The 26,725-nt window shown below is 42.4% G+C and overlaps 1 protein-coding gene across 3 annotated transcripts in view; it reads left to right on the plus strand.

Annotated features, from left to right (window-relative positions):
• The window catches only part of GRID1 (glutamate ionotropic receptor delta type subunit 1), a 679,656-nt gene that overhangs the window by 403,428 nt on the left and 249,503 nt on the right, over nt 1-26,725 (plus strand). For all 3 annotated transcript variants that reach the window (XM_067025226.1, XM_059053916.2, XM_067025227.1), the window contains exon 5: nt 3,582-3,635. In XM_067025226.1, coding sequence (XP_066881327.1) covers nt 3,582-3,635 — 54 coding nt within the window. The remainder of the gene's footprint in view (nt 1-3,581; nt 3,636-26,725) is intronic.

Consider the following 26,725-nt stretch of genomic DNA (forward strand, 5'->3'; position numbering starts at 1 on the left):
TGCCAGCGGTGTTTTGCAGTGGTAAACCCGCAGCGTGGCTAGGATGAGGGGAGGCCCCACTCTGTTGTCCTGAAGGGTCTATGGACTCATAGAGGAGGCAGTGCCGACCATACCTGCGTGTTTGTTATTGGTCTGTTGGCTCCACAGAGACACGGATGAGACTCCTGGCTCACACCCGTATGCAGGAGAGTTAGGGCAGCTGCTGTGTGTGTCTGGTGCCGTCTGTTGACTGAAAGAAGGAACGCATGAGAGATTACCCACTTCTCCACATTCAAAAGAGACCATCGAAGGACAGCCATGCAGGAGATGTGAGTGGAAGGAGTAGGGAGGGCCTTCGTGGTCACTGATCATCCATAGTGAGCTTCTTTCTGGGCTGGAAGCTTCACCTGTAATTTCATTTAATTCTCACAATAACTTTAAGATAGGAGGTGTTTGTCTCAGGATGGGTCCCCCGAAGCAGACTTTGGGGCAAGAGTGTGTGCGACAATGATTTAGTAAGAAGTGTTCCCAGGGGAATTAAAAAAAAAAAAAACCTGGCTGGGGAGTGGGAACGTGGAACAGGGACGTGAAAGCAGCCAGCGAGGGTGCATGAGCGAGGTCGTGTGGGCTAGCCCCGCAGAAGGGATCTGGAAACAGCTGAGCTCACACTCTGAGCAGTCCCCATCAGGGAACAGGGCAGCTGGGGTTTGGATATATGGCACCCTCAGTCCTTGATGAGGGTGTACATTTTCCCGAGTGCCAAGGAAGGTTCGGACAGCTGGCCACAGTGCCTGCCATTGGCAATGAATGCATACGGGGAGCCACTGGGCTCCAAATTCCTAATGGGCTTTGAGGGGGACCAGGGCAGAGTGTCAGTAGTACTGCTGGCCTCCCAACACCCTGTATGTGTGGGACTGCCTCTCAGAGAGGTGGAATAGCTCACCCAGGAGCTCTCAGCCAAGCAGAGGCAGACCTGGGATTCGACTGTCCTGTGCTTGCCTGCCCCCTCCTTACCTTGCTGGCTCTGAGATGAAAGGGAGGTCTTGGGGGCCTCCACCTGCCTCAGACATGGCTGGGGAGGAACAGGGAAAGGATGGCACTTAGAAGGGGACATGTCCACTGGGCTGGGAACATTTAGGGCTCTGCCCACAGAGCTGGCAGCTCTCCAGCCATCAGGGGGGAGGGGTGTTCTTGCTAAATCTGCAGTCGCTTCTCCTCACCATCTATCTCAGCTTCTGTGGGAGTTGCACCCTCTGGAAAAGGCTGTAGCCAAGTGCTGTTTATCTCCGTGTGGGGAAAAGAGGCTTAACAAATTAGCTAATTGCTAATTGGTGAGGGAAAGTAGGACAGGAAAGTTGGCCAGTTGTCCTGTGGGGCTTTCTGATCAGTTCTTTCCATCATTATCTTCCACGCATGAGGATGCGACCAGGCGGGAAGATGCCTTAATGTAGCCAGGGCTCCCACCTGCTTCCTGGGATGTCCTGGCAACTGAGTCAGGTCCTCTGCACTGCTGGCTCCTGCAGGGACACTGGAGGACCTCTCACCTGTACAGGTGCACCTATAACTTCAGATTCACAGAACTATACATTCTGGAGTAGAGCTCTCAGCTCCAGAGGCTAAGAGTCAGGGTTCAGAGCTCTGAAACAACACAGCATGTCAGGCCCATGACTATTCCCAGTGATTTAGGAATCCAAGGAGTGCGGCCCAGGATCTGCATTCTTAAAAGCTCCCTAGGAGGTTCTTACATGCAGCCAGACTTGAGACTCATGGCTGCAGAATGCCAGTGCATGACGGTGTGTTACCCCTCACCTGTGGTCAACCTCCATGTTGATACTTACATACATATATGGCCCCGCTATCTGCCTTCCATGCAGGCACTTCCACAATAAGATCTTGTTGCTCCTGCAGCAACCCATTCCATCTTGAACTCCTTGGAAAGTCGGGAGCTTCTCTGCTCCCCTGAGTACAGGAGCCCTTGGTCCTAAATCAACTCTCAGAGGCTGCAAAGAGCAATTCCAGCCTCTCTTGCACACCTGCACTGTCCCTGGTGACTGTCACTGGCCATCAGTCTTCACTGTCCCATGCTATGACGGCTTCCAGTCTGGAGTGCCCCCTATCATGCAGGGTGGCCCAGTAGTCAACCCCCCAAGGTGTAGCACAGACCCCCAGCCCCCTGGGTTACTGGAGCAGGGAGGCTCCTTACCACTCTGTAACTCATCTGTTAAGAAGAATGAATCAGATCTCTGTGTACTGAAGAGGGAAGATACTTTTGATACACTGTCAATAATGACAGTTGTAACCTGATGTGTATTTCATGATCCCATTTTAATAAAAACATCTGTCTGATAAGTGTATGTAGACACATACCTGCAGGTGTAACTGAAAACTTCTGGAAGGGGCCATTTGGAACGATCTCTGGGGGATGAATTTGGAGAGATACATGGGGTGTTTTCACTACTTTAGTGCATTAAAAAATGGGGCAGGTTTATGGGATAATTTTGAACATTTTAATTTTTCTGTATTTTTCCAAATAAAAAGAGTGACAAAAACTACATTAAAAAATACCAAGAAAAGTAAAAATAAAAGAGGACTACAATCTGAGCTCTCTCCCAGGTTCATAGATGGCCTGGAATAGTGCCTGGCACTCAACAGTATTTGGCTTGTGTTAACTGTGAGTATTCTTACAGGACAGGCTTGAAAACTATCAGTTCCTCCTCTTTTTCAATCTGTTGGATTTCCAATTAAAAAAGGGAAAGAGCACTCATGAAAACATGAGAAACAAAATAAGTAACTGGGTCCTATCTGCTTCGCCCTCCTATATATACTTCATTCATATCTTCAACAACAGTATTCATTTATATATTGAACACCTACTGTGTGCTGGTTATAGTGTAAGGTTTTGAGACACAAATGTGACAGCCACAGATGTGGCCCCTGACCTCATGGAGACCCCCAGCTTGGTGAAGGAGATAGATAATAAAAAATAAATAAGCTGATAATGATTCAAGTACAGACATGGCAAGTGCTATAAAGAAATAGAACAAAATGCACTAAGAGAGAATGATGGAGGTGGGGGGGTCACTGCCCCAGAGCAAAAAAGAGCCAGTTCTAGGGTCCTTGATGGGCTCTTTAGAGCTGAAGGCAGCTCAGAGCCCCAGCTGTAAGCTGCCATCTTCCTGGGTGTTGTTTAGCTAGGTTGGACAAGCTGCTGTAAATCCCTTGTTCCAGATTCCTGATTCTCTAGCCTCAGGCAGTGATGAGACATTCCTCCCTGAGCACCCCTCCAGAAAGGTGTTTGCAGGCATTCTCCAAGAGGAGAGAGGGGAGGGATGTCCCCGCCCATGGCCCTGTGACGCCTACTGGAACTGGACTGGCGCATGAGAGCTCTGAAGAACAACAGGAAATCAGATGTCCATGTTCAAATGATGTGTCTTGTAGCTAAAGCAGCCAGAGCTGGCCCCAGGGGTCAGCGTGTTTTGTGCGGAAAAAATTTTCCAGAAGCAATGTTTATCAGACTCCGTCTCGGCAGTCATCCTGTGCATCTGCCAGCTTCTGGCTTGCTTCTGGTCATGTTTTTTTTTTCTCTCTCTCTCTCTCTGCAGGCCGTGGAGACCAACCTGGCTTCCAAGGACAGCCACTGGGTCTTTGTGAATGAGGTAAGAGCCCCAGAATGGTGAGGGGCATGGCCTTCACTGAGCCCCCGCCCCTTGGGAGAGTACAGAGTGATCCTTGGTGCTGGAATAGATTCCAGGGCTCCACCGTGCAAGACAACAGGTGAGAGAGGTAGACAGAACTTGCCAAGATACTCACCCGGAGCAGGTGGAAACCAGGGGAAGAGTGGAGATCTGAGTCCAGGAGGAAGTCAAGAGTCAATGAGAAGTGGTGTCAGGCATTAGATGTACAGGGTGAGGGGAGGTCGCCAGTCAGGGGTCAGAGACCGGAGAGATGAAGGCGGGTTAGAAAATGGGGTGCAGAGGGGGTGGGCAAAGGAATGCAGAGGGGATGGAGGCTGCATTTCCTGCAGGAGGTTGAAGGTATGTGTGTTATGTGACTCTGTGTGAAGGTGTGTATATAAGAGTACATGGGTGTGAGTGTGTAACTATATATTTGTGAGAGTGTGGATGTGTGTGTGCATGTCAGTATGTGTATGAGTATATGTGTATGTGTATAGGTGTGTGTGTGTATGTGTATGTGTGTGCATACCCCCCATGCAGCTGGTCAGGGCACAGTTCAGTGGAACCATTTAAAGGGGGTAAATGGGAAATCTCTCCCATGACTGGCCATTCCACTGGTTTGGGTCCTGGGAGGAATGGGCACACCAAGGTTTCACTGCAGCCTGGTCTGCTCTCCACCAATTACACCGTAACTTGTCCTGGCCACCTCCACGCTGCAAACATTACACGGGAGTGGCCTGTGATGCCATACCCTCTGCCCGCACATCCATTCAGGAAGCACCCACCAGGGCAGCCTGGTGACCCTAGCCAGCTATTAACACAGCTGACTCTAGAAAGTGCTTCCTAGCACGGGCTTTCATCAACCCGGTGGCCTTCCGTTGCTCCTAAATTAACTGATCGATTTCTAATGGCCACATACTAGAAGATGCAAGGTTTATTGTGCAGGGAATTTATGCTTTTATGATGTGTGTTTCTTCATCAGCTCAGTGCTACTATGGCTGAAAGAGCTTGGGGTGGCTGATTTTATAATTTTACAGGTAGTATCAGATAGTAACTGCTTGCAAGGCCCACTTTTCGAGGTTTGTCCATAAATTCATATCTTATTAGCGCCACGTCTACACGGGCCAGTGGGAGACATGCGAGGTAACTGTCCCTTTCCCTCGGGTTGCAGATGGTTGTGCTGGTGATTAGGAGAAGGGACATGACAGCCACCTCCCCTTTCTTCAGAGTCACCCATGGTCCCTGGGAAGTTTGATCCTCTGGGCTTTGCCATCGTCTTTATAGGTTTCTTTTGTTTTGCGGGAAGGATGCATTCTATGTACCACTTAAGGCAAATATCTAGTGCTGGCTTTATTTTAGGGCGGCTCCTCCGAATTGGATAGCCAGTGTTTCTCTATTGCCAGTCTTCAAAAAGTGCTCTGTTTTTACATTTCTAACTTATTTCCTTTTTACTCCCCAGCATCCCGACCCACTCCCAGGTCCCTCTTGTCTGTCCCTCTTATTCCCTTTTCGAGGGCTGGGGTTAACACTAGCCAATGTGAAGTGCCCCCAGGGCATTGCCAGGGCGGCTGGAACCCAGGACTGACTTAGTGCCACTGGGAGGCGTCAGATGTGGGCGCACCTGTCAGAGCCACACTGGAACAGCCTCACCCAAGAGGATGGCTGTGTTCCACCCCAGTCATCAGTGCACCGCACTGTGAGCCGGCACACCGATCATGTGACTGTCCCTGGGATAAGTGTGTCCTCCTCCAGAAGTGACCTCCCTCTTTCTTGGTTTCCTTTCCTTTGGGGAGGCCAAGCACTTGTCAGGGCATTTTGTGTTTGTTAACATCCTTATCCTCATCAACAACCCTGTATGTCAGTTATTACCATCCTCATTTTGCAGATGGGAAAAGGGAGGCTCAAGAGGTTAAATCACTTGCTCAGGGTCATATAGCAATTGAATGGTGCATTTGGGATTCTGTATGATGACTGTCTGGTTCCAGAGCCCTTTCTACCAAAGGACACCATCATGCGTGTGGCCCTGACAACGATCCTTAACCTATGGTCAGGGTCTAATTCAATAAGGTCAGTCAGTAGGGCTCAGGTATGCATACTGACAGGGACACTCTTGGGCTGGCCTTGGTGTCAGCTCATGGACATTCCTGAAGCCTGCGATCTAAAGGTGGGTCCTTTTGTAAAGCTTTGACCCTTAGACCCCAGTGTGGCCTCTGGTTAATGGCTAAGATGTTCTCTAAATTGACTTATCCTTAGGAGCTAGTCATATTCAGAACTGCTGTTTCCTATTACAGCATGGCCCCATCGGGAACAAGTCCTGTTATTCTTATGACAGTTAGATTTCAAGGCTTTATTCAAAGAGCCACAGACAAATATTTTCCCAGTTGCTTTTCCATTTATCATATGTAATGGCTAGGAAAAAATAAAATAGGATAAAAAGAGGAGCAGGCATTTGGTAGCTCCAACATGGTCTCCAGAATCCAGCATCGACACCGGGGCCCCATCTTCCCTCTTCCTGAGCTGCTTCCCACTTCTCTGGAGGAAGTTCAGTCCATCAGATGAGCTCAGGTCTGTGCCTCTTCCTACCACGTTTTTCTCCAAGGCAGTCCTCCGGCTCCACCCCCTGCTTCCCTCATTCCTTACAGGCTCTGTCCTCCAGTTTCTCTCTCTGTATTTGACTTTCTTAATATATATTCCTGGATTCAAGATAAACATTCAAGGGCACATATTTTTGTTTGCTTTCTTCTTGCAGTGGTTTTCTTAATATATCTACCTCTTCACCAGTGAATATTGGTGTTGCATGTTACAAGCCTGTGTTATTTGGAGAAGGGGTAATTGGATACAGAGAAAGGTTTGTGAGTATGTGAGCCTCACTGACAATTTCTACAGGTCTCTGGGCTCCACTGTGGGGACACTGGCAAGCAGGTGTGCTTTTGAGTGTAAACTCTATTTTTATTGATTGGTTAAATTACACGTTAATTTGGAGGAGGATGGGGGATTCAAAAGAATGTGTGGAAAGCAAATTTGAACATTAGTCAAGGGGGCCACTAGGCCGTGAGTCCCTTGAGGACGTGGTCAGAATCCAGCTCACCACTGAATCCCCAATACCCCATGCAAAGAGTAGATTCTCTAAAAGGTTTGGTTGAAGGCAAGTCTATGTACTTAGGATAGGGTAGAACAAGTTGCTTTCAATAGTACTTCCCAGCCAGCCTCCGAGAAAAGACAAAGGCAACAATTAAGATGGGAGGCTCAGGGATGGACGGGACAGCTCTGGGTCATTCATTGGAAGCTGCCAGTTCAGGACCAGTCAGACTTAACTTTGGCTCTCAGAACCTCTTTATCAGCTGGTCTGGAGAGCTTCGTGTCCACGTGGCTCTGGCCCAGTGATGTACAGGTGTCCTCAGTGCTGGGTGGAGTCAGGACGCAGTGGAGAATGCCCTCCTTGAGAGGCTCTGTGTCCAGGCAGGACACATCTGCCTCATAGCCTGGCCTCTTGGGAACTTTTTGGAGGAAATTCTTTTATGGAATATGTCTATCTCTCCAGCCTCTTCCAGAACCATCTGTGAAGGGAACTTGAAGCACTCCGTTTGTTACTGGACAGCTCTCATGGTTAGACTAATTCCTCCAGACATAGAAACAAAAGTAAGCTTTGATGGAAATGGTTCAAGAAATGCAGAAGCACATGCGTAACCCTGGCACTTAGGTTTTGTCAGCAAGTGATGCTCTGAGATGTGTTCTGTGGCTCAGCAGGGGACCAGGGGGAGGTGGGCTCTAGGAGGGAGGAGTCACATCCAGCAGGCCCTCACACCCTGCCTCCTTGCCAGCCTTTGTCCATGCCCCCCACATCCCATACCTTTGTTCTCTGAGCTCCAGACCCACGGATCCAGATGCCTTCTGGACTCAGCCACTTGGAAGCCTCATGACCACCTCCAGCTCAGTGCGTCTCTCTCTGAACTCTGACCCTCCCCCTAACCTGGTTCTCACCCAGTGCTCCAATCCCAGGGACCGGTGTCTCCATCCTATTTGTTGGCTCCCTAGCCAATGGAGAAAAGCCCACATGCTGCTCCCTGCCTTAGAACCTGCTCCAGGATCACCCCATCACACTTTTCCATGCTTTTTTATTTCTTACCCTCTGCCCACTCTCCCATGGCTCATCCGTGCAAGCAGTGGGTGACTTGTTGTTTCCTCTGTTTATTTTCCTCTCTTGGATCTGGACCTTTGCTAGGACTTTCCTTTATTCCTGGAATGCCTGTCTCTGACTATCAAGGACTTACCTTTCCTGCAAGAGTTTGCTAAACATTGCCTCTGCCAAAAGGTCTTCCTGCATTTCCCAGTAGGGTTATTCCTTCTCCTGGCGTCCTGTACTCCTCACCCCAGTTATGCTGTGTTGGGGCCTTGATGCATGTGCCTGGCTTCCAGAACAGCCTATAAATGAGGGCTGGACCTCCTTTCTATCAAGCTCCCTAGAGCCTCCAGCATGAGGGGCTCACACACAGAGGAGGTGCTGGGTTAAGCCTCCTGCTCTGTATCTGCCTCCTGCTCTGCATCTGCCTCCTGCTTCCTCACCTTGACTCTGCTTGTTTAATTGCCTACATGTAGAGGAAGAGGCATTTATAACCTCCCAATCCTTCAGGAGCTCAGAAAGCTGTGATCCTGCTTCATGAGCCACCGCTGTCAGCACCTCATGTTCCATTGCATCTCCTTTTCCTGTGCCTGCATTTCAAGTCCTGTGGGGTACAAGCTCTTCCTCTCGGGCACACAGGCTCCCCTGTGCCCTGGACAGGCCATTGGCAGGTGGTGGAGCAGCCAGGGAGGAGGGCAGGGGAAGCACTGGCCAGGCTTCCTGCAGCAGTCTCCACACTGGGCTCGGGGGAGCACATGTTCTGCTAATTCGTAGGTGCTTTGTGGCAAAAGGATTCTGTGATCAAAGAGGGTGGATAAGTTAAACAGCAAGAAACGAGTGTCTCCTGCAGGCATCTTCCATCTCTAATGCATACTGTGCTTTCCAAGGATGAAGTGGTGCACTCTGGCTGCCACATGCATTTGTGTTTCAGACACACTCAAGTGCTTTTTCTCTCGACATCTGCTCACCTGTATGCTGGAATAGGTCTTTGGCAGGTGGTGGGCTGCCAGGGTCCATAACATAGAGTTCAGATTCCTCCACGTGGTCTATGAGGCTGTTCATGAGCTGACTTCAGAGCTCTCTCTGGTCTCAGTTCCTACCATTGCTTGTCATCTAGAGCTGCTGTGCCTGTATCATAAGACATCTCTGCCCCACCCCAAGCGCAGGGTCATCCCAGTGTCTGGACCTCTTCATAGCCCCCTCTGCCCAGAGTGTTCTCCTGTTGTTGCCCCTCAGGCCCCGGCCCCCACCTTATCACCTTCACTGGTTTGCCACCAACAAACATAGCATAAGGACCCTCTGGGTACAGACCTTGGCCTGCCCCAGAGGAGACTACTCCCGTCAACAGTCCAGAGAACATCACTCTAGACTTGCAAACCATCCCTACCCCCAAACACACACTGAGTTAAAGCAAATGAAAGTGAGATTAGGCTACACATGCATAATGTAGGGGAGAGAAATGCTAATATACTAATTGAGGAAAACAAGAATAAATAGACTATGATATGCATGCTGAATCAAACAGCTTTAAGAAATCTCTATTTGTGGCACAGAGGAAGAGAGGGAGGGTAAAGATTTAATTTTTTTTCTTCCTTTCATTTTGAAGATTCCAATTCTGTTTGGATATTAAGTCCCTGTACCATTTACCGTCTGCAAATTTCATTTAGCAACACTCCAAAACAATTATGTTTATTGTAATCGCTTCGCTTGTTTCTCTCCCCAGCCCCGCTGAGGAGTCCTTGAGGACAGGGGCCACATCTTAGCCAGCGCTGTAGCCCACTGAGAGCCCAGAATGAAGAGTAGGAGCTGCTGTTTATCAGGCATTAGATGGAGCCAGGCACTGTTTTTGAGCATCACTTTTCAAATCTATTTTTTACTTAAAAATTAACCACTGTATTGAGGTTTAATTCGCATACAATAAACACACATATTTAAATGTACAATTTTTCTTTGCCATATGTATACACCTCTGAAACTGTAACCACAATGAAGATGGTGAACATATACATCACCCCAACAGTGTCTTCATGCCCCTTTGTAATCCCCACCCATGTCCTGCCTTTCCCACTCCCCAGGTAGTCTGTTTCTGGCTCTACAGATTATTTGTATTTTCTAGAGTGTTATGTAAGTGGAATCAGAGTACATACTCTTCTTTTCTTCTATTTTGCCATGGCTGTTTCCCTCCAGATAATTATTTTGAGATTTACCCATATTGCAATATACAACGCTAGTTCTTTTTATTGATGAGGCATGTTCAGTTGTATGACTACACCACAATTTGAACATACATTTACCCCTTGACGGGCATTTGGGTTGTTCGAGATTTTTGCTGATCACAAATAAGGCTGCTGTGAACCTTCATATACAAGTCTTTGTATGGACAAAGGCTTTCATTTTTCTTGGCTACACATTTACAAGTGGAATTGCAATGTTGCATGGCAGATGTACGTTGACTTCTTTAAGAAACTTCCAGTTGTTCCACATCTTCTTCAGTACCTGGTTTGATCAGGATTTTTGATATTAGCCACTGTAGTGGTGTGTAATGTCACCTCATTATGGTTGTAGTTTTCATTTCCCTAATGACTAACGATACTGAGCATCTTTTCAGGTGTTTATTTGCCATGTATATCTATAGCTTCCTTGGGGGGGAAGCTGAAATCATTGATTTGAGAACTTTATTTTTCTTTACTGCTTTAAACTTCCTTTAAGTGATTTAATGGCATCTCCCAAATTTTGATATGCTGTATTTTCATTGTTATTCAGTTCAAAATACTTTCTATATTACCTTTTGATTTCTTCTTTGACCCATGGGTTGTTTAGATGTGTATTATAATAGTCTCTAAATATTTGAAGATTTTTCAGGGATCTTTCTCTTATTGATTTTTAATTTAGCTCCATTGTGGTCAGAGACCATAGTTGAATTACTTGAATTCTTGAATATTACTTGAATCCTCTTAAATTTATTGAGACTTATTTGATAGTCCAATATATTGTCTTTGCTGATAAATTTTTTTTGTACACTTGCAAAGGATGTGTAATCTGTTGTTGTGAGGAATGTTCTAGAAATGTCAATTGGGTCAATTTTGTTGATAGTGCTGTTTATGTCTTCTGTATTGGTGATTATATTTTGTCTGTTTGTTCTATCAATTATTAAGAGTGGGATATCAAAATATTCAACTTTACTTTTGAGTTTGCCTACTTCTCCTTGCAGTTTTATCAGTTGTTGCTTAATATATTTTGAAGCTTTGTTATAAGAGGCATAAATGTTTAGGATTTTTATGTCCTTTTCATTAATTGATCTGTTATCATTACAGAATGACCTTCTTTGTCCCTCTGCTCTGAAATGTCCTCTGCTCTGAAATATACTTTATCTGATATTACTGAAGCTATTGGAGATTTATTTTGACTAGAGTTAGCCTAATATAGTTTTTTGCATTCTTTTCCTTTTAACTTATTTGTTTCTTTAAAGTATGTTTCTTGAAGGCCATTCCTATTTGGATCTTGCTATTTTATTCATTAGGACACTGTGGGGTTTTTGTGTTTAAAAAATTTTTTCAACATCTTTATTGGAGTATAATTGCTTTACAATGGTGTGTTAGTTTCTGCTTTATAACAAAGTAAATCAGTTATACATATACATATGTCCCCATATCTCTTGACACTGCATTTTAATTAAAGTGCTTCGATAATTTAATATGAGTATTGATATGGTTAGGAGAGGGTGGAGTCCTGGAAGCCAAATTAAGAAATTATTACAAAGAGAAGGGAGAGCTCATTGGTGTGAGATGCTGCTGCCTTGAGGATGTGGTGACCTTGGGGGTGAATATTGGGAAAGGGTTGGAGGACAAGTTGCCAGGTACTTCAACTTATATCATTCCATTTTACAGATAAGGAAACAGACCAGTATCACTTAGTAAGTGGTAGAATCAGGATTTGAACTTAGGTGTGAGTGACTCCAAATTTAAGAAACATGTTCCCTGGACTTCCCTAGTGGCGCATTGTTTAAGAATCCACCTGCCCGGGGGTGGCTGTGGCTCACCATGGGGAAAAGGACACTGACAGCAAAAGTTCTGGGAAGTACTCCCTGGCGTGAGCCCTCCCACAGTCTGCCATTAGCCCCACCAAAGAGCCCAGGTAGGCTCCAGTGTTGGCTTGCCTCAGGCCAAACAACCAACAGGGAGGGAATCCAGCCCCACCTATCAGCAGTCAAGCAGATTAAAGTTTTATTAAGTTCTTCCCACCAGAGCAACAGTCAGCTCTACCCACCACCAGTCCCTCCCATCAGGAAACTTGCACAAGCCTCTTAGATAGCTTCATCCACCAGAAGGCAGACAGCAGAAGCAAGAAGAACTGCAATCCTGCAGCCTGTGGAACAAAAACCACATTCACAGAAAGATAGACAAGATGAAAAAGCAGAGGACTATGTACCAGATAAAGGAACAAGATAAAACCCCAGAAAAACAACTAAATGAAGTGGAGATAGTCAACCTTCCAGAAAAAGAATTCAGAATAATGATAGTGAACATGATACAGGACGTCAGAAAAATAAAGAAGGCAAAGATCGAGAAGATGCAAAAAATGTTTAACAAAGACCTAGAAGAATTAAAGAACAAACAAACAGAGATGAACATTACAATAACTGAAATGAAAACCACACTAGAAGGAATCAATAGCAGAATAACTGAGGCAGAAGAACGGATAAGTGATCTGGAAGACAGAATGGTGGAATTCACTGCTATGGAACAGAATAAAGAAAAAAGAATGAAAAGAAATGAATACAGCCTAAGAGACCTGTGGGACAACATTAAACGCAACAACATTCACATTATAGGGTTTCCAGAAGGAGAAGAGAGAGAGAAAGGACCCGAGAAAATATTTGAAGAGATTATAGTTGAAAATTTCCCTAACATGGGAAAGGAAATAGCCACGCAAGTCCAGGAAGCGCAGTGAGTCCCATACAGGATAAACCCAAGGAGAAACACGCGGCAACACATAGTAATCAAATTGGCAAAAATTAAAGACAAAGAAAAATTATTGAAAGCAGCAAGGGAAAAATGAAAAATAACATACATGGGAAGCCCCATAAGGTTAACAGCTGATTTCTCAGTAGAAACTATACAAGCCAGAGGGAGTGGCATGATATACTTAAAGGGATGAAAGGGAAGAACCTACAGCCAAGATTACTCTACCCGGCAGGGATCTCATTCAGATTCGATGGAGAAATCAAAAGCTTTACAGATAAGCAAAAGCTAAGAGAATTCAGCACCACCAAACCAGCTCTACAGCAAATGCTAAAGGAACTTCTCTAAGTGGGAAACACAAGAGAAGAAAAGGACCTACAAAAACAAACCCAAAACAATTAAGAAAATGGTCATAGGAACATACATATCGAAAATTACCTTAGACGTGAATGGATTAAATGCTCCAACCAAAAGACACAGGCTTGCTGAATGGATACAAAAAAAAAACCCATATATATACAGTCTACAAGAGACCCACTTCAGATCTAGGGACACATACAGACTGAAAGTGAAGTGATGGATAAAGATATTCCGTGCAAATGGAAATCAAAAGAAAGCTGGAGTAGCAATAGACATATCAGATAAAATAGACTTTAAAATAAAGAATGTTACAAGAGACAAGGAAGGACACTACATAATGATCAAGGGATCAATCCAAGAAGACAATAGAACAATTATAAATATATATGCACCCAACATAGGAGCACCTCAATACATAAGGCAGCTGCTAACAGCTATAAAAGAGGAAATCGACAGTAACACAATAATAGTGGGAGACTTTAACACCTCACTTACACCAATGGACAGATCAACCAAAATGAAAATAAATAAGGAAACACAAGTTGTAAATGACACAATAGACCAGATAGATATAATTGATATTTATAGGACATTCCATCCAAAACCAGCAGATTACACTTTCTTCTCAAGTGCGTACAGAACATTCTCCAGGATACATCATATCTTGGGTCACAAATCAAGCCTCAGTAAATTTAAGAAAATTGGAATCATATCAAGCATCTTTTCTGACCACAATGCTATGAGATTAGAAATGAATTACAGGGAAAAAAACGTAAAAAACACAAACAACATGGACGCTAAGCAAAATATCCAAGAGATCACTGAAGAAATCAAAGAGGAAATCAAAAAATACCTGGAGACAAATGACAATGAAAACATGACAATCCAAAACCTATGGGATGCAGCAAAAGCAGTTCTAAGAGGGAAGTTTATAGCTATACAAGCCTACCTCAAGAAACAAGAAAAATCTCAAGTAAACAATCTAACCTTACACCTAAAGGAGCTAGAGAAAGAAGAACAAACAAAACCCAAAGTTAGTAGAAGGAAAGAAATCATAAAGATCAGAGCAGAAATAAATGAAATAGGAACAAAGAAAACAATAGCAAAGATCAATAAAACTAAAAGCTGGTTTTTTGAGAAGATAAAAAAAATTGATAAGCCTTTAGCCAGACTCATCAAGAAAAAGAGGGAGAGGACTCAAATCAATAAAATTAGAAATGAAAAAGGAGAAGTTACAATAGACATCGCAGAAATAACAAAGCATCCTAAGAGACTACTACAAGCAACTCTATGCCAATAAAATGGACAACCTGGAAGAAATGGACAAATTCTTAGAAAGGTATAACCTTCCAAGACTGAACCAGGAAGAAACAGAAAATATGAACAGACCAAGCACAAGTAATGAAATTGAAACTGTGATTAAAAATCTTCCAACAGGGCTTCCCTGGTGGCGCAGTGGTTGAGAATCCGCCTGCCGATGCAAGGGACACGTGTTCGTGCCCTGGTCCGGGAAGATCCCACATGCCGCAGAGCGGCTGGGCCCGTGAGCGATGGCAGCTGAGCCTGCGCGTCCGGAGCCTGTGCTCCGCAATGGGAGAGGCCACAACAGTGAGAGGCCCGCGTACCACAAAAAAAAAAAAAAAAAAAAATCTTCCAACAAACAAAAGTCCAGGACCATATGGCTTCACAGGTGAGTTCTATCAAATATTTAGAGAAGAGCTAACACCCATCATTCTCAAACTCTTCCAAAAAATTGCAGAGTGGGCTTCCCTGGTGGCGAAGTGGTTGCGAATCTGCATGCTGATGCAGGGGACATGGGTTCGTGCCCTGGTCCAGGAATATCCCACATGCCGTGGAGCAGCTGGGCCAATGAGCCATGGCCGCTGAGCCTGCGCGTCCAGAACCTGTGCTCCGCAACGGGAGAGGCCACGGCAGTGAGAGGCCTGCGTATCACAAAAAAAAAAAAAAATGCAGAGGAAGGAACACTCCCAAACACATTCTATGAGGCCACCATTACCCTGATACCAAAGCCAGACAAAGATACCACAAATAAAGAAAATTACAGGCCAATATCACTGATGAATATAGATGCAAACATCCTCAACAAAATATGCAAACATCCTCAACAAAATACTAGCAAACAGAATCCAAAAACACACTAAAAGGATCATACACCATGATCCAGTGGGATATATCCCTGGGATGCAAGGATTCTTCAATATACGCACATCAATCAATGTGATACACCATATTAACAAATTGAAGAATAAAAACCATATGATCATCTCAATAGATGCAGAAAAAGCTTTTGACAAATTCAACACCCATTTATGATAAAAACTCTCCAGAAAGTGGGCATAGAGGGAACCTACCTGAACATAATAAAGGCCATATATGACAAACCCACAGCAAACATCATTCTCAATGGTGAAAAACTGAAAGCATTTCCTCTAAGATCAGGAACAAGACAAGGATGTCCACTCTCACCACTATTATTCAACATCGTTTTGGAAGTCTTAGCCACGGCAGTCAGAGAAGAAAAAAATTAAACGGAATACAAATTGGAAAAGAAGAAGTAAAACTGTCACTGTTTGCAGATGACATGATATTATACATAGAGAATCCTAAAGATGCCACCAGAAAACTACAAGAGCTAATCAATGAATTTGGTCAAGTTGCAGGATACAGAATTAATGCACAGAATTCTCTTGCATTCCTATATACTAATGATGAAAAATCTGAAAGAGAAATTAAGGAAACACTCCCATTTACCATTGCAACAAAAGAATAAAATATCTAGGAATAAACCTACCTAGGGAAACAAAAGACCTGTATGCAGAAAACTATAAGACACTGTTGAAAGAAATTAAAGATGATACCAACAGATGGAGAGATATACCATGTTCTTGGATTGGAAGAATCAATACTGTGAAAATGACTATACTACCCGAAGCAATCTACAGATTCAATGCAATCCCTATCAAATTACCGGTGCCGTTTTTAATGGAACTAGAACAAAAAATGTTAAAATTTGTATGGAGACACATAAGACCCCGAATAGCCAAAGCAGTCTTGAGGGAATAAAACAGAGCTGAAAGAATCAGACTCCCTGACTTCAGACTATACTACAAAGCTACAGTAATCAAGATAATATGGTACTGGCACAAATACAGAAACATAGATTAATGGAGCAAGATAGAAAGCCCAGAGATAAACCCACGCACCTATGGTCAATTAATCTATGACAAAGGAGGCAAGGATATACAATGGAGAAAAGACAGTCTCTTTAATAAATGGTGCTGGGAAAACTGGACAGCTACATGTAAAAGAATGAAATTAGGACACTCCCTAACACCATACACAAAAATAAACTCAAAATGGATTTAAGACCTAAATGTAAGACCGGACACTATAAAACTCTTAGAGGAAAACATAGGAAGAACCCTCTTTGACATAAATCACAGCAAGATCTTTTTTGATCCACCTCCTAGAGTAATGGAAATAAAAACAAAAATAAACAAATGGGACCTAGTGAAACTTAAAAGCTTTTGCACAGCAAAGGAAACCATAAACAAGACCAAAAGACAACCCTCAGAATGGGAGAAAATATTTGCAAACGAATCAACAGACAAAGGATTGTGTCCAAAATATATAAACAGCTCTTGCAGCTCAATATTAAAAAAACAAACAACTCAATCCAAAAATGGGCAGAAGACCTAAATAGTCATTTCTCCACAGAAGACATACAGATTGCCAAGAAGCACATGAAAAGCTGCTCAACATCACTAATTATTAGAGAAATGCAAATCAAAACTACAATGAGTCATCACCTCACACCAGTTAGAATGGGCATCATCAGAAAATCTATAAACAAAAAATGCTGGAGAGGGTGTGGTGAAAAGGGAACTCTATGGCACTGTTGGTGGGAATGTGAATTTATACAGCCACTATGGAGAACAGTGGAGCTTCCTTAAAAAACTAAAAATAGAATTACCATATGATCCAGCAGTCCCACTACTGGGCATACACCCTGAGAAAACCATAATTCAAAAAGACACATGCACTGCAATGTTCATTGCAGCACTATTTACAATAGCCAGGTCATGGAAGCAACCTAAATGCCCATCGACAGACGAATGGATAAAGAAGATGTGGCACATATATACAATGGAATATTACTCAGCCATAAAAAGGAATGAAATTGGGTCATTTGTAGAGACATGAATGGACCTAGAGACTGTCATATAGAGTGATGTAAGTCAGAAAGAGAAAAGCAAATATCGTATATTAACGCGTGTATGTGGAACCTAGAAAAATGGTACAAATGAACTGGTTGCAGGGCAGAAGTAGAGACACAGATGTAGAGAACAAACGTATGGACACCAAGTAGGAAAAGCCGTGGGGGGTGGGGATGGTGGTGTGATGAATTGGGCGATTGGGACTAACATGTATACACTGATGTGTGTAAAACTGATGACTAATAATAACCTGCTGTATAAAAAGTAAATAAGATAAAATTCAAAAATTAAAACAAAGACCAAATAAATTTTTTTTAAAAAGAACAAGAATCCGCTTGCCAATGCAGGGGACACAGGTGCAAGCCCTGGTCTGGGCAGATACCACATGCCACAGAGCAACTAAGCCCATGTGTTACAACTACTGAGCCTGCACTACAGAGCCCATGAGCCACAACTAGTGAAGCCCACATGCCTAGAGCGCATGCTCCGCAACAAGAGAAGCCACTGCAACAAAGAGTAGCTCCCCCTCACCACAACTAGAGAAAGACCATGAGCAGCAACGAAGACCCAAAGCAGCCAAAAATAAAAACATAAGAAAATAGATAAATAAATTTATATAAAGAAAAGAAATATATTCCCTATGCCACACTGCCTCTCTCTCACCTTTCCTTTTCACACTCAGCACTAATTAAATGCTAAATACATGACTGAATTCCAGCAATATTTGACTTCTTAAAAATAATCTTCAAGTAGTAATATAATCTTGTGTGGAAAGTCTTATTACAAAATTTTTATTATTTATTATTAAATTTCTTCCCTTTTTGTTATTTTCCATATCAGCACCTTATTTTTAAAATTTCCTGTGGGAATTCCCTGGTGGTGCAGTGGTTAAGAATCCACCTGCCAATGCAGGGGACGCGGGTTTGAGCCCTGATCTGGGAATATCCCACATGCCGCGGAGCACCTGAGCCTGGGCACCACAACTACTGAGCCTGCGCTGTAGAGCCCGTGAGCCACAACTACTGAGCCCACGTGCCACGACTCCTGAAACCCATGCGCCTAGAACCCATGCTCTGCAAGAAGAGAAGCCACCGCAGTGGGAAGCCCATGCACCACAATGAAGAGTAAGCCCCCTCTCGCTGCAACTAGAGAAAGCCCGCGCACAGCAACGAAGACCCAATGCAGCCAAAAAAAATTTTTTTAATTAAAATAAATTTTAAAAATAAAATAAAATTTCCTATGGAAAAGGTGAAAGAATCCTGGAAAAGCCCACACAAATAAGCTAATGAATGTCACATGAGTAGTATCTGAAAGGAACAAACCATGTTTACTGGAAATGTACTTCCATTTTTTAATCAGAATATATCTATTTTCCTTTCTCAGCCCAAAAGGAATCTATGAGAGTTAACACTTATGGTTACAGATAGATGAAGAAATTTTTGTTGTGTAATATCATTCTTCAGCCCTTTTCAAAGCCCCATGTGGGGTACTTGGGGCTACACAGATAGTGCCTTTGGGCAGCAGTATTGAGAAAGCAGCAAGGTACCATTGTGTTTTAGATCAACCTTTGGGAACACACCATGGATAGGATTTGACTCCAGTGCTGACCACTTCTTTGACTTCGGCAAATTGTTTTACTTCCTTCCTTCAACTTTATTGTCCTCATGTACTCAATAGGGTTTGTGATAAACACCTCATGGGAAATTTATGAAGACTAAATTAGATAACTCACCAGAAATGACACTTCACAGGGTCTGGCATAGAGCAGGAACTCTTAAAAGATAGCTCTTCTTATTAACAATCAACTAATGTTCTGTGGGCAAGTTTGTTTTTGGAGCTTAATCAAGGAAGCATCCAGATTTAAGGACTTGATAACAGGTCAATGCATGTCTTTATGAGAAGTGCAGGGGGTTGAGGACATAGCTTGGTTCATTGCCTGGATGAACTTGAATTGCAGCATTTATAACTGTGTTTTAGCTTGCCTAGACCCTAGTTCTCCCTATCTCTGTCTTTCAAACTCCTATGCATCCTTTAAGACTCAGATCAAATTACCCTCTCCCTACTTTGCAATACCTATTGATTTCTTCCGTAAACTTTCCTTCTTCCAATACCCCAGAGAACTCAGGCTGTGATTCTTCAGTGGTCCTTAACTTCTTCCTCTATGTCCTATTTCCCTTCCTGGATCTGTAACTCTTGACCATCTCTCATTCATTTAGCATCCATGTACCAAACACCTATGAGGCACTGTGGGTGCTTATGAGAATTAGAGAGATATGCTTCTCACCCTCACAGAGCTTATATTATCATGGGTAGGAAATGTGTGCCTGGATTATTAAACTACAGCTAGGCAATGATTCTAGGAGCCACTCCAGATCCTCTGCAATTTGCAAGAAAGTTAACTCCCTGCAGACAGAACGGCTGAGCCAGACCCCATTGCTGTGGAATCAGACTCCATGTTTTAGACGTGAGTCAATTGTTTCCAACAAGTATATTGTTATTTTGCAGAGTTTTGACAGAAGAATGCTTGGGAAAGGGAGTGCTGACACTTAGGGAGTTATAAAAATAGCTTTAATTACCACTTGCATTAAATATATCTGAAAAGTAAAGGTTAGCGTCTCTACCTTTCTGCATTCCTATCCATCTCTCTTCCCACAAATGGATTCTGGTAGATTCAGATGAACTCGTTGCTTGTGCCAGAAAGACCCTATTATCTGTGCCTTCTACCCTGTTATTACAACTCCTTTGCCAGGCTGGATAATCATCAGGCACCACACAGAAAAGTGAGAAGCAAGCGTGTGTGTACACACGCCACACACACACACGCGCACGCACACACACACACACACACACACACACACATATGCAAAGACAAGGCTGCTGCTTTCATGTGCAGCTCCTGTAGGAGCTCCCAGGGAGAGTCCTTTCAAAACTGGAACATGAAAGCAGAAATGGAGGCAGGAGAAAATTCAAGCCACCAGAGCTTCTTTGAGGTGTCTTAAATCATGTGTGAGGGCTCATAGAGACAGTAGACTCAGCTTTGGTTCTTTTTACCACTGTCTCAAGCCAGAGGGTATGTGCACTGAGGCAGCCTGTGTCTTAGAGCTGGTTGAAGAATCCAAAGTGAGTATTGTGCAGTTTCAGAAAGGGGAGGGAACCCTTTAATTGTCAGTGATCAGAACTGTGACATAGTTTCCTACAGTCTGGGAGACTGGCTTGTCAGTTACCATGGCAATGAGAGACTGAGGACCAGATGCTGCCTCCATCGTGTCTGGCACTACTCCTAGCCAGGTGTAGAGTTGGCCTCCTGGTCAAGAATTGCTGAAGAGCCCACCTTGTGAGGCCAGGGAGTTCTAAACAACCTCCTCCCTACCCTCAGATCTCTGCTTGTTTGCTGTGGGGCATTGCAAAAACAGTGAGCCAGGTGGTTTGTCCTCAGAAGCAAGGAGACTCACATTGTTGAGTACCTACTGTGTGCCAGGCCCTGCTTTGGATGCTTTATAGACAAAACAAATGACATCTGCTCATGAAATCCCATTTAAAGAGATTGCAAGAAATTTGAAGCCATTATAAAAGGATAGCTTCCTCCTTGTCCTCAGGAAGTTGTGTAAATGTCCCTGGGTTTTGCACTGTCAAGGTCAATCATAGAAAGGTCTCCATGGACACTCGGAGAACTCGGAAGTTCCAGTTCACTTGCTTAGGGATGGTGATCTTTTTCTCTGAGCCTGAGACACCCCATGCTTGGGACCCAGCCTTCCTAAATGGCCACCAGCCATTTCTCTCTGATATCTCACCCTGTGACTAATGTGGATCAGGGATAGGTAGACCACAAGCCTTTCTTCTGTCACCTCTATATCTTCTGGAAGCTTCCTGGCTCAGGCCACTTTGACCACCTCCACTCTCCAAGCCACAGAGGGCTTTCCATCCAGCCATCATTGTCAGTTCACCTGTACTGAAAGAAAATATCTCGGGAGGAAGAACAGCACAAGAACAGCTGTTCTAGGAAGAACAGCTTCCTAGAGCATAAGGTATTGCTGACCTCTGTGTGGGTATGTGTGGGCAGGTTCATGGCAGAGTGGGGTGACAGGGATAGAAGGAAAGTGCAGAAAAATTGTTCTGATTCTTTCTGATTCTCCTACAATAGTAAAACAAAATACAAAAAAAATCAATATAAAAAATCAATAAAATTATCTTTTCTAACAGCCTTATATATGTAGCTTGTTTTGCCAAATTGAGGTTTTCCTGTTTGGTTTAGTGTTATGTCCTACTGTTTTCAATTAATAATATATCATTAACATTTTATCAGCTCAGTAAATAGCATTTGGGGTAATATTTAATGGCCTTGCAGTAGTCTGTCACTTGGAGGAATCATAAGTTATGTAAATCTTCACCATTTTTGGAAACGTAGGTTAGTTAATGCTATTGCAAATAATACTGCGATCAACATCATTATACCTAGATCTGCTGACGTCTCTCTTATTTCTTATGATAGTAAAAATATTGTTTCAGGGTATGGGAGCTCCCAAAGAACTGAGCTCCTTTTTTCAGAGTGCCTGTCTCATCCCACCCCTAATTATGTCTTGTGAACATGAATATAATCTACATAAACAAATATATATTGTTTTTTCATTTTTACCAATATTTTGGATGAAAAAAGTTCACACTGCCTTGTTTTAATTTGCATTTCTTTGCTTATTAGTCAAGTCAAACACTTTGAACATTTATTGGTTGATCATGCCTATTTCTAATTTTGTGACTTGGTTGCTTCTGTCCTTTGTGCAAATGTATGTCTTTTGTTATATGACTGGATCTTTACAACAACTCTCTAAGAGATACATTGTTAAGACCAGAGTACAGATAATAAAATCGAGGCTCTGAAAAGGTCTAAGGTATAAAGACAAGCTGGAATTTTAAGCTCAAGTTGATCTCATTTCAAAGCCTGTGCTATTTCCACATAGTACTGCATTTGAACCATCCCAGCCCTACCTTAATGGGAGATACATTATTGATTTATGTCTTTTAAGGGTCAAAATTTATGTGCCAAAGCAAGTAAATATTCCACTTATTCTATTGGATTAGATTATTTAAATATCTGCGTCAAAACTTGGTTTTGCAACTTAAATAGAATTTTCTATTAACCTTGGTTAGTGAACCGAAAAGTCATGAAACTTTGCCTAATTTTCATCCAATAGAAGGGAATGAACAGGGTCAAAAGGCCAATGGAAAAACAACATTAAGTAGCTTTTATGATTAAACCGAAAGAATCCTGCTTGTTCAAGGCTCTGGCTCTATTCTGTGGGTGTCTTTGATGACCCCCATGTGAAACCCCTCGAAGAAGACTTTCAGGGAAAGGGTGGGCACCCTCCTTCCTCTTACACAGAGTGGAAGCATATCCAAATTCTCTTTTCCCCTCAAAGAAGTGTTCCTTACTAAATCCTCTTTCCTTCAATTTTGACTCTTCTGGCCTTTTTATATCTTCCTTGTGGGTGAAAATGTTTGGAGTCAAGAAATTGATTCTCAGTCATTTCCCTTGGCCCATCTGCATATGCACCAGGCACTTCACTATGGAATTTCATATCATTAAAGCTTGGTGCCTCCAAGGGAAATTCCAGTTTAGCGTAATGGGTCAGTTTAATATAAAATGCCATTTCCTCCCACAAATATTGGCTTCAGGAGGAAGGGCTCTATCATCCATTAGATTTTTATATCTCAGCTCACATGACACAGCCCTGGGAGGGGTGCATACCCCAGTTGAGAAGCAGTCACAGCAACTAGGACTAGAAAGTGTGGTGACAATGGGGCATGAAATTATGGAAAGTTATCTACTCCAATGACTTGGAGTAGAAAGTGGCAATATGTGAGGGAGGGTGTGAAGAGATTCTGCTGCATCTCTTTCTACAAGGACTTTGAATTTTACTCTGAGCGAGCTGAGGAGCCACTGGGACATTTTGAGCTGACAAGTCATGTGATCTGAATTATGCTTTAGAAGGCCCACCCTGACTTCTGTATTGAAAATACACTGGCAGGGGGTTGGGGTGAAAAAAACTTTAAAAATTAAGGCCTTTAATTAGAGATGATGGTGGCTTGGTCTGGGGTGATATGAGCATAGGAGGTGAGATGTGCTCAGATTTTGAAGGTGGGGCTGACAGATATTGCTGACCAAACTGATGTACAAAAAGGGCAAATGACTAGCCCAAGAGCAAGCTCCTGGAAAGCATTTAAAGCTGGGAAGGGGAGATGGATATTTTAGGGTGTGAGTCAGGTGAGTGGTAGTGTATGTAGGGTGCTCTGGCTTTGAACCCAGGCATTCTAGCTCACTTGCTTATACTCTTATTATTTTGCAAACTTTTTAAAGTATAATTGACATTAAAAATACTATGTAATTTGACGAGTCACAATTTGGAGTTTTGACATATTTACTTGTAAAACTATCACCACAGTCATGATAATGCACATTTATATTACCCATGAGAGTTTCTTCATGCCCCTCTGTAGTAAATTTCTCTCTCCAGCTGATCTCAGGCAACCTCTAGTCTGCTTTGTCACTACAGATTACTTTGTATTTTCTAGAATTTTATATCAATGGATTAATAAAGTACAGATTATTCTTTTTTTTCCAGCTTATTTCACGTGGCACAGTGATTTTGAGATTCATTTATACTGTTGTGTATATTGATGGTTAATGTTAGTATATGGTGTGAGGTAAGGGTTGAGTTCAATAATTTTATTTTATTTTTACACATGGATATTTAATTGCTTCTGCACCATTTGTTGGAAATAGTATCCTTTCCCCTTTGAATCCTTTGCTGAAAATCAATTGGCCTTCAGTATTTGGGTCTTTTCCTGGACTCTTTATTCTGTCCCATTGGCCTTAATGTTTATCTTCACACCAGTGCCACCCTGTCTTTATACTGCAGCTTTATAGTTAATCCTGAAATCAAGTGGAATAAGTTCTCCACCTTTTTCTTTTTGAAAAATGTGCTTCTACCCTTTTAGGTTCTCCACATTTTCACAGGGCTGGGACTAGGGTGAGGCAAATGAGGCACAAAATTCAAGGAGGAACTCACTCTCAAGTGTGTGCATATATTTCAGCCTAGTTCTGGCCTGCATTTCCACACACATTTTATTTTTAAAAAATTTTTATTGGTGTACAGTTGATTTCCAATGTTGTGTTAGTTTCAGGTGTACAGCAAAATGAATCAGTTATACATATACATATATGCACTCTTTTTTAGTTTCTTTTTCCCATATAGGCCATTACAGAGGATTGGGTAGAGTTTCCTGTGCTATACAGTAGGTCCTTATTAGTTATCTATTTTATGTATAGTAGTGTATATATGTCAATTGCGATCTCCCAATTTATCCCTCTCTCCTCTTTACCTGGTAACCATAAGTTTGTTTTCTACATCTGTAACTTTATTTCTGCTTTGTGGATTAGTTCGTTTGTACCCTTCTTTTAGATTCCACATATAAGCGATATCATATATTTGTCTTTCTCTGTCTGACTTACTTTACTTAGTATGACAGTATTACTCAGCCATAGAAAAGAATGAAATAATGCCATTTGCAGCAACATGGATGGACCTAGAGGTTGTTCACATACATTTTAGAATTAACTTGCCAGTTTCTAGAAAAAGACTTACAGAGTATTAATTTCAATTGTGTTGAATCTAGAGATACTTTGAGGGACAGTTAAGATCCTCACAATATTAAGTCTTCTGATCCATAAACAAGGTATATTTTAAAAAATTTATTATATCCTTCTGAATTATTTTTAGCAATGTTTTGAAGTGTTAAGTGTACAAAATCTTGTTGTTAACTTCATCCTTACATATCTAATCTAATATTTTGATACAGTTGTAGATGATGTTGCTTTTTCAATTTAAATTTGCAATTGTTTGTTGCTATCATGCAGAAAATACAATTGATTTCTGAGTACTAACCTTGTATCCCCCAACCTTTCTAAACTCACTTAGTTCTACTGGCGTTCTTTTGTAGATTTCCTGGGATTTTCTATATAGACAGTCATGCCATCTGTGAATAAAGACAGTTTATACTTCTTCCTTTCCAATCTGGGTCTCCTTTATTTCTTTTTCTTGCTCTATTGTACTGGCTAGAACCTCCAGTACAGTGCTGAATGGACGTAATAAGAGTGGATGGGGCTTCCCTGGTGGCGCAGTGGTTGAGAATCCGCCTGCCGATGCAGGGGTCACGGGTTCGTGCCCTGGTCCGGGAAGATCCCACATGCCGCGGAGCAACTAAGCCCGTGAGCCATGGCCGCTAGGCCTGCGCGTCCGGAGCCTGTGCTCCGCAACGGGAGAGGCCACAGCAGGGAGAGGCCCAAAAGAGTGGATGTCTTTGTCTTTTTCCTGACCTTAGGGAAAAATATTCAGCTTTTCACCATTAATTATGTTAGATGCATGTTGATCATAGATACCCTTGATTAAGTTAAAGAAGTTTTACTTTTATTCCTGAGGGTTTTAAAAATAATTGGAAGTTGGATTTTGTCAAATGCTTTTTGTGCATCTATTGAAATAATCACATTCTTTCTCTTTTCTTTTTCTTTTTCAAACTTCTGTGAATACAGAGAACTAAGGAGATTCCTTTGCAAATGTGAAACCAACCTCACAGGACTGGAATAAACCTCACTTGATCTTGATGCTTTGGGGTTTTTTTTGAATTGTTGGATTTAAAGTTAGCTAAAGTATTTTAGCTAAAGTATTAGCTAAGATATTTTAAAGAAGTTTTGTCTCTATGTTCACAAGGGATGTTAGTCTGTAGTTTTCTTGTCTTGTAAATCCTTTGTCTGGTTTTGTTATCAGGGTACCACCAGCCTCCTGGATGGGGTGTGTTTACTTATCTTCAGTTTTTTTGACAGGGTTTTGTAGAATTGATATCATATCTTTAAACATTTTAATTTGAAACATATTTTGAATTATTTCTTATATTTTTTTCTGTCCCGCCATTTCTCTCTTCTTCATGGACTTAAATGACATGTATATTAAGTTACTTGAAGTTGTTCCACTGCTCAATATTAGTGCTCTGTTGATTCTTTCCAGTCTTTTTTTTTTTCTTCCTATGATTCATTTTGGAGGCTTTTTGTTTCCACACTTGCAAGTTCACTTATTTTTCTTCTACAGTGTCTAAATTCCTGTTGATTTCATCTAGAGTACTTTTCATCTCAGACACTGCATTTTTATTTGTAGAAATTCAGTTTGTGTCTTTTATTTTTCTCCCTATCATACACAAATTTTCCTCTGTCTTCTGGAACATATGGTGTGTATTTATAATATTTACAATTTCTGTTTTAATGTCCTGTTCTACTAATTCTACCATCTGTATTATTTCTGGGCCTGTTTCTATTGACTGATTTTTTCCTCATTATGGGTTGTATTT

This window comes from Kogia breviceps, chromosome 2 (genome assembly GCF_026419965.1).
Source record: "Kogia breviceps isolate mKogBre1 chromosome 2, mKogBre1 haplotype 1, whole genome shotgun sequence".
Classification (NCBI taxonomy): domain Eukaryota; kingdom Metazoa; phylum Chordata; class Mammalia; order Artiodactyla; family Physeteridae; genus Kogia; species Kogia breviceps.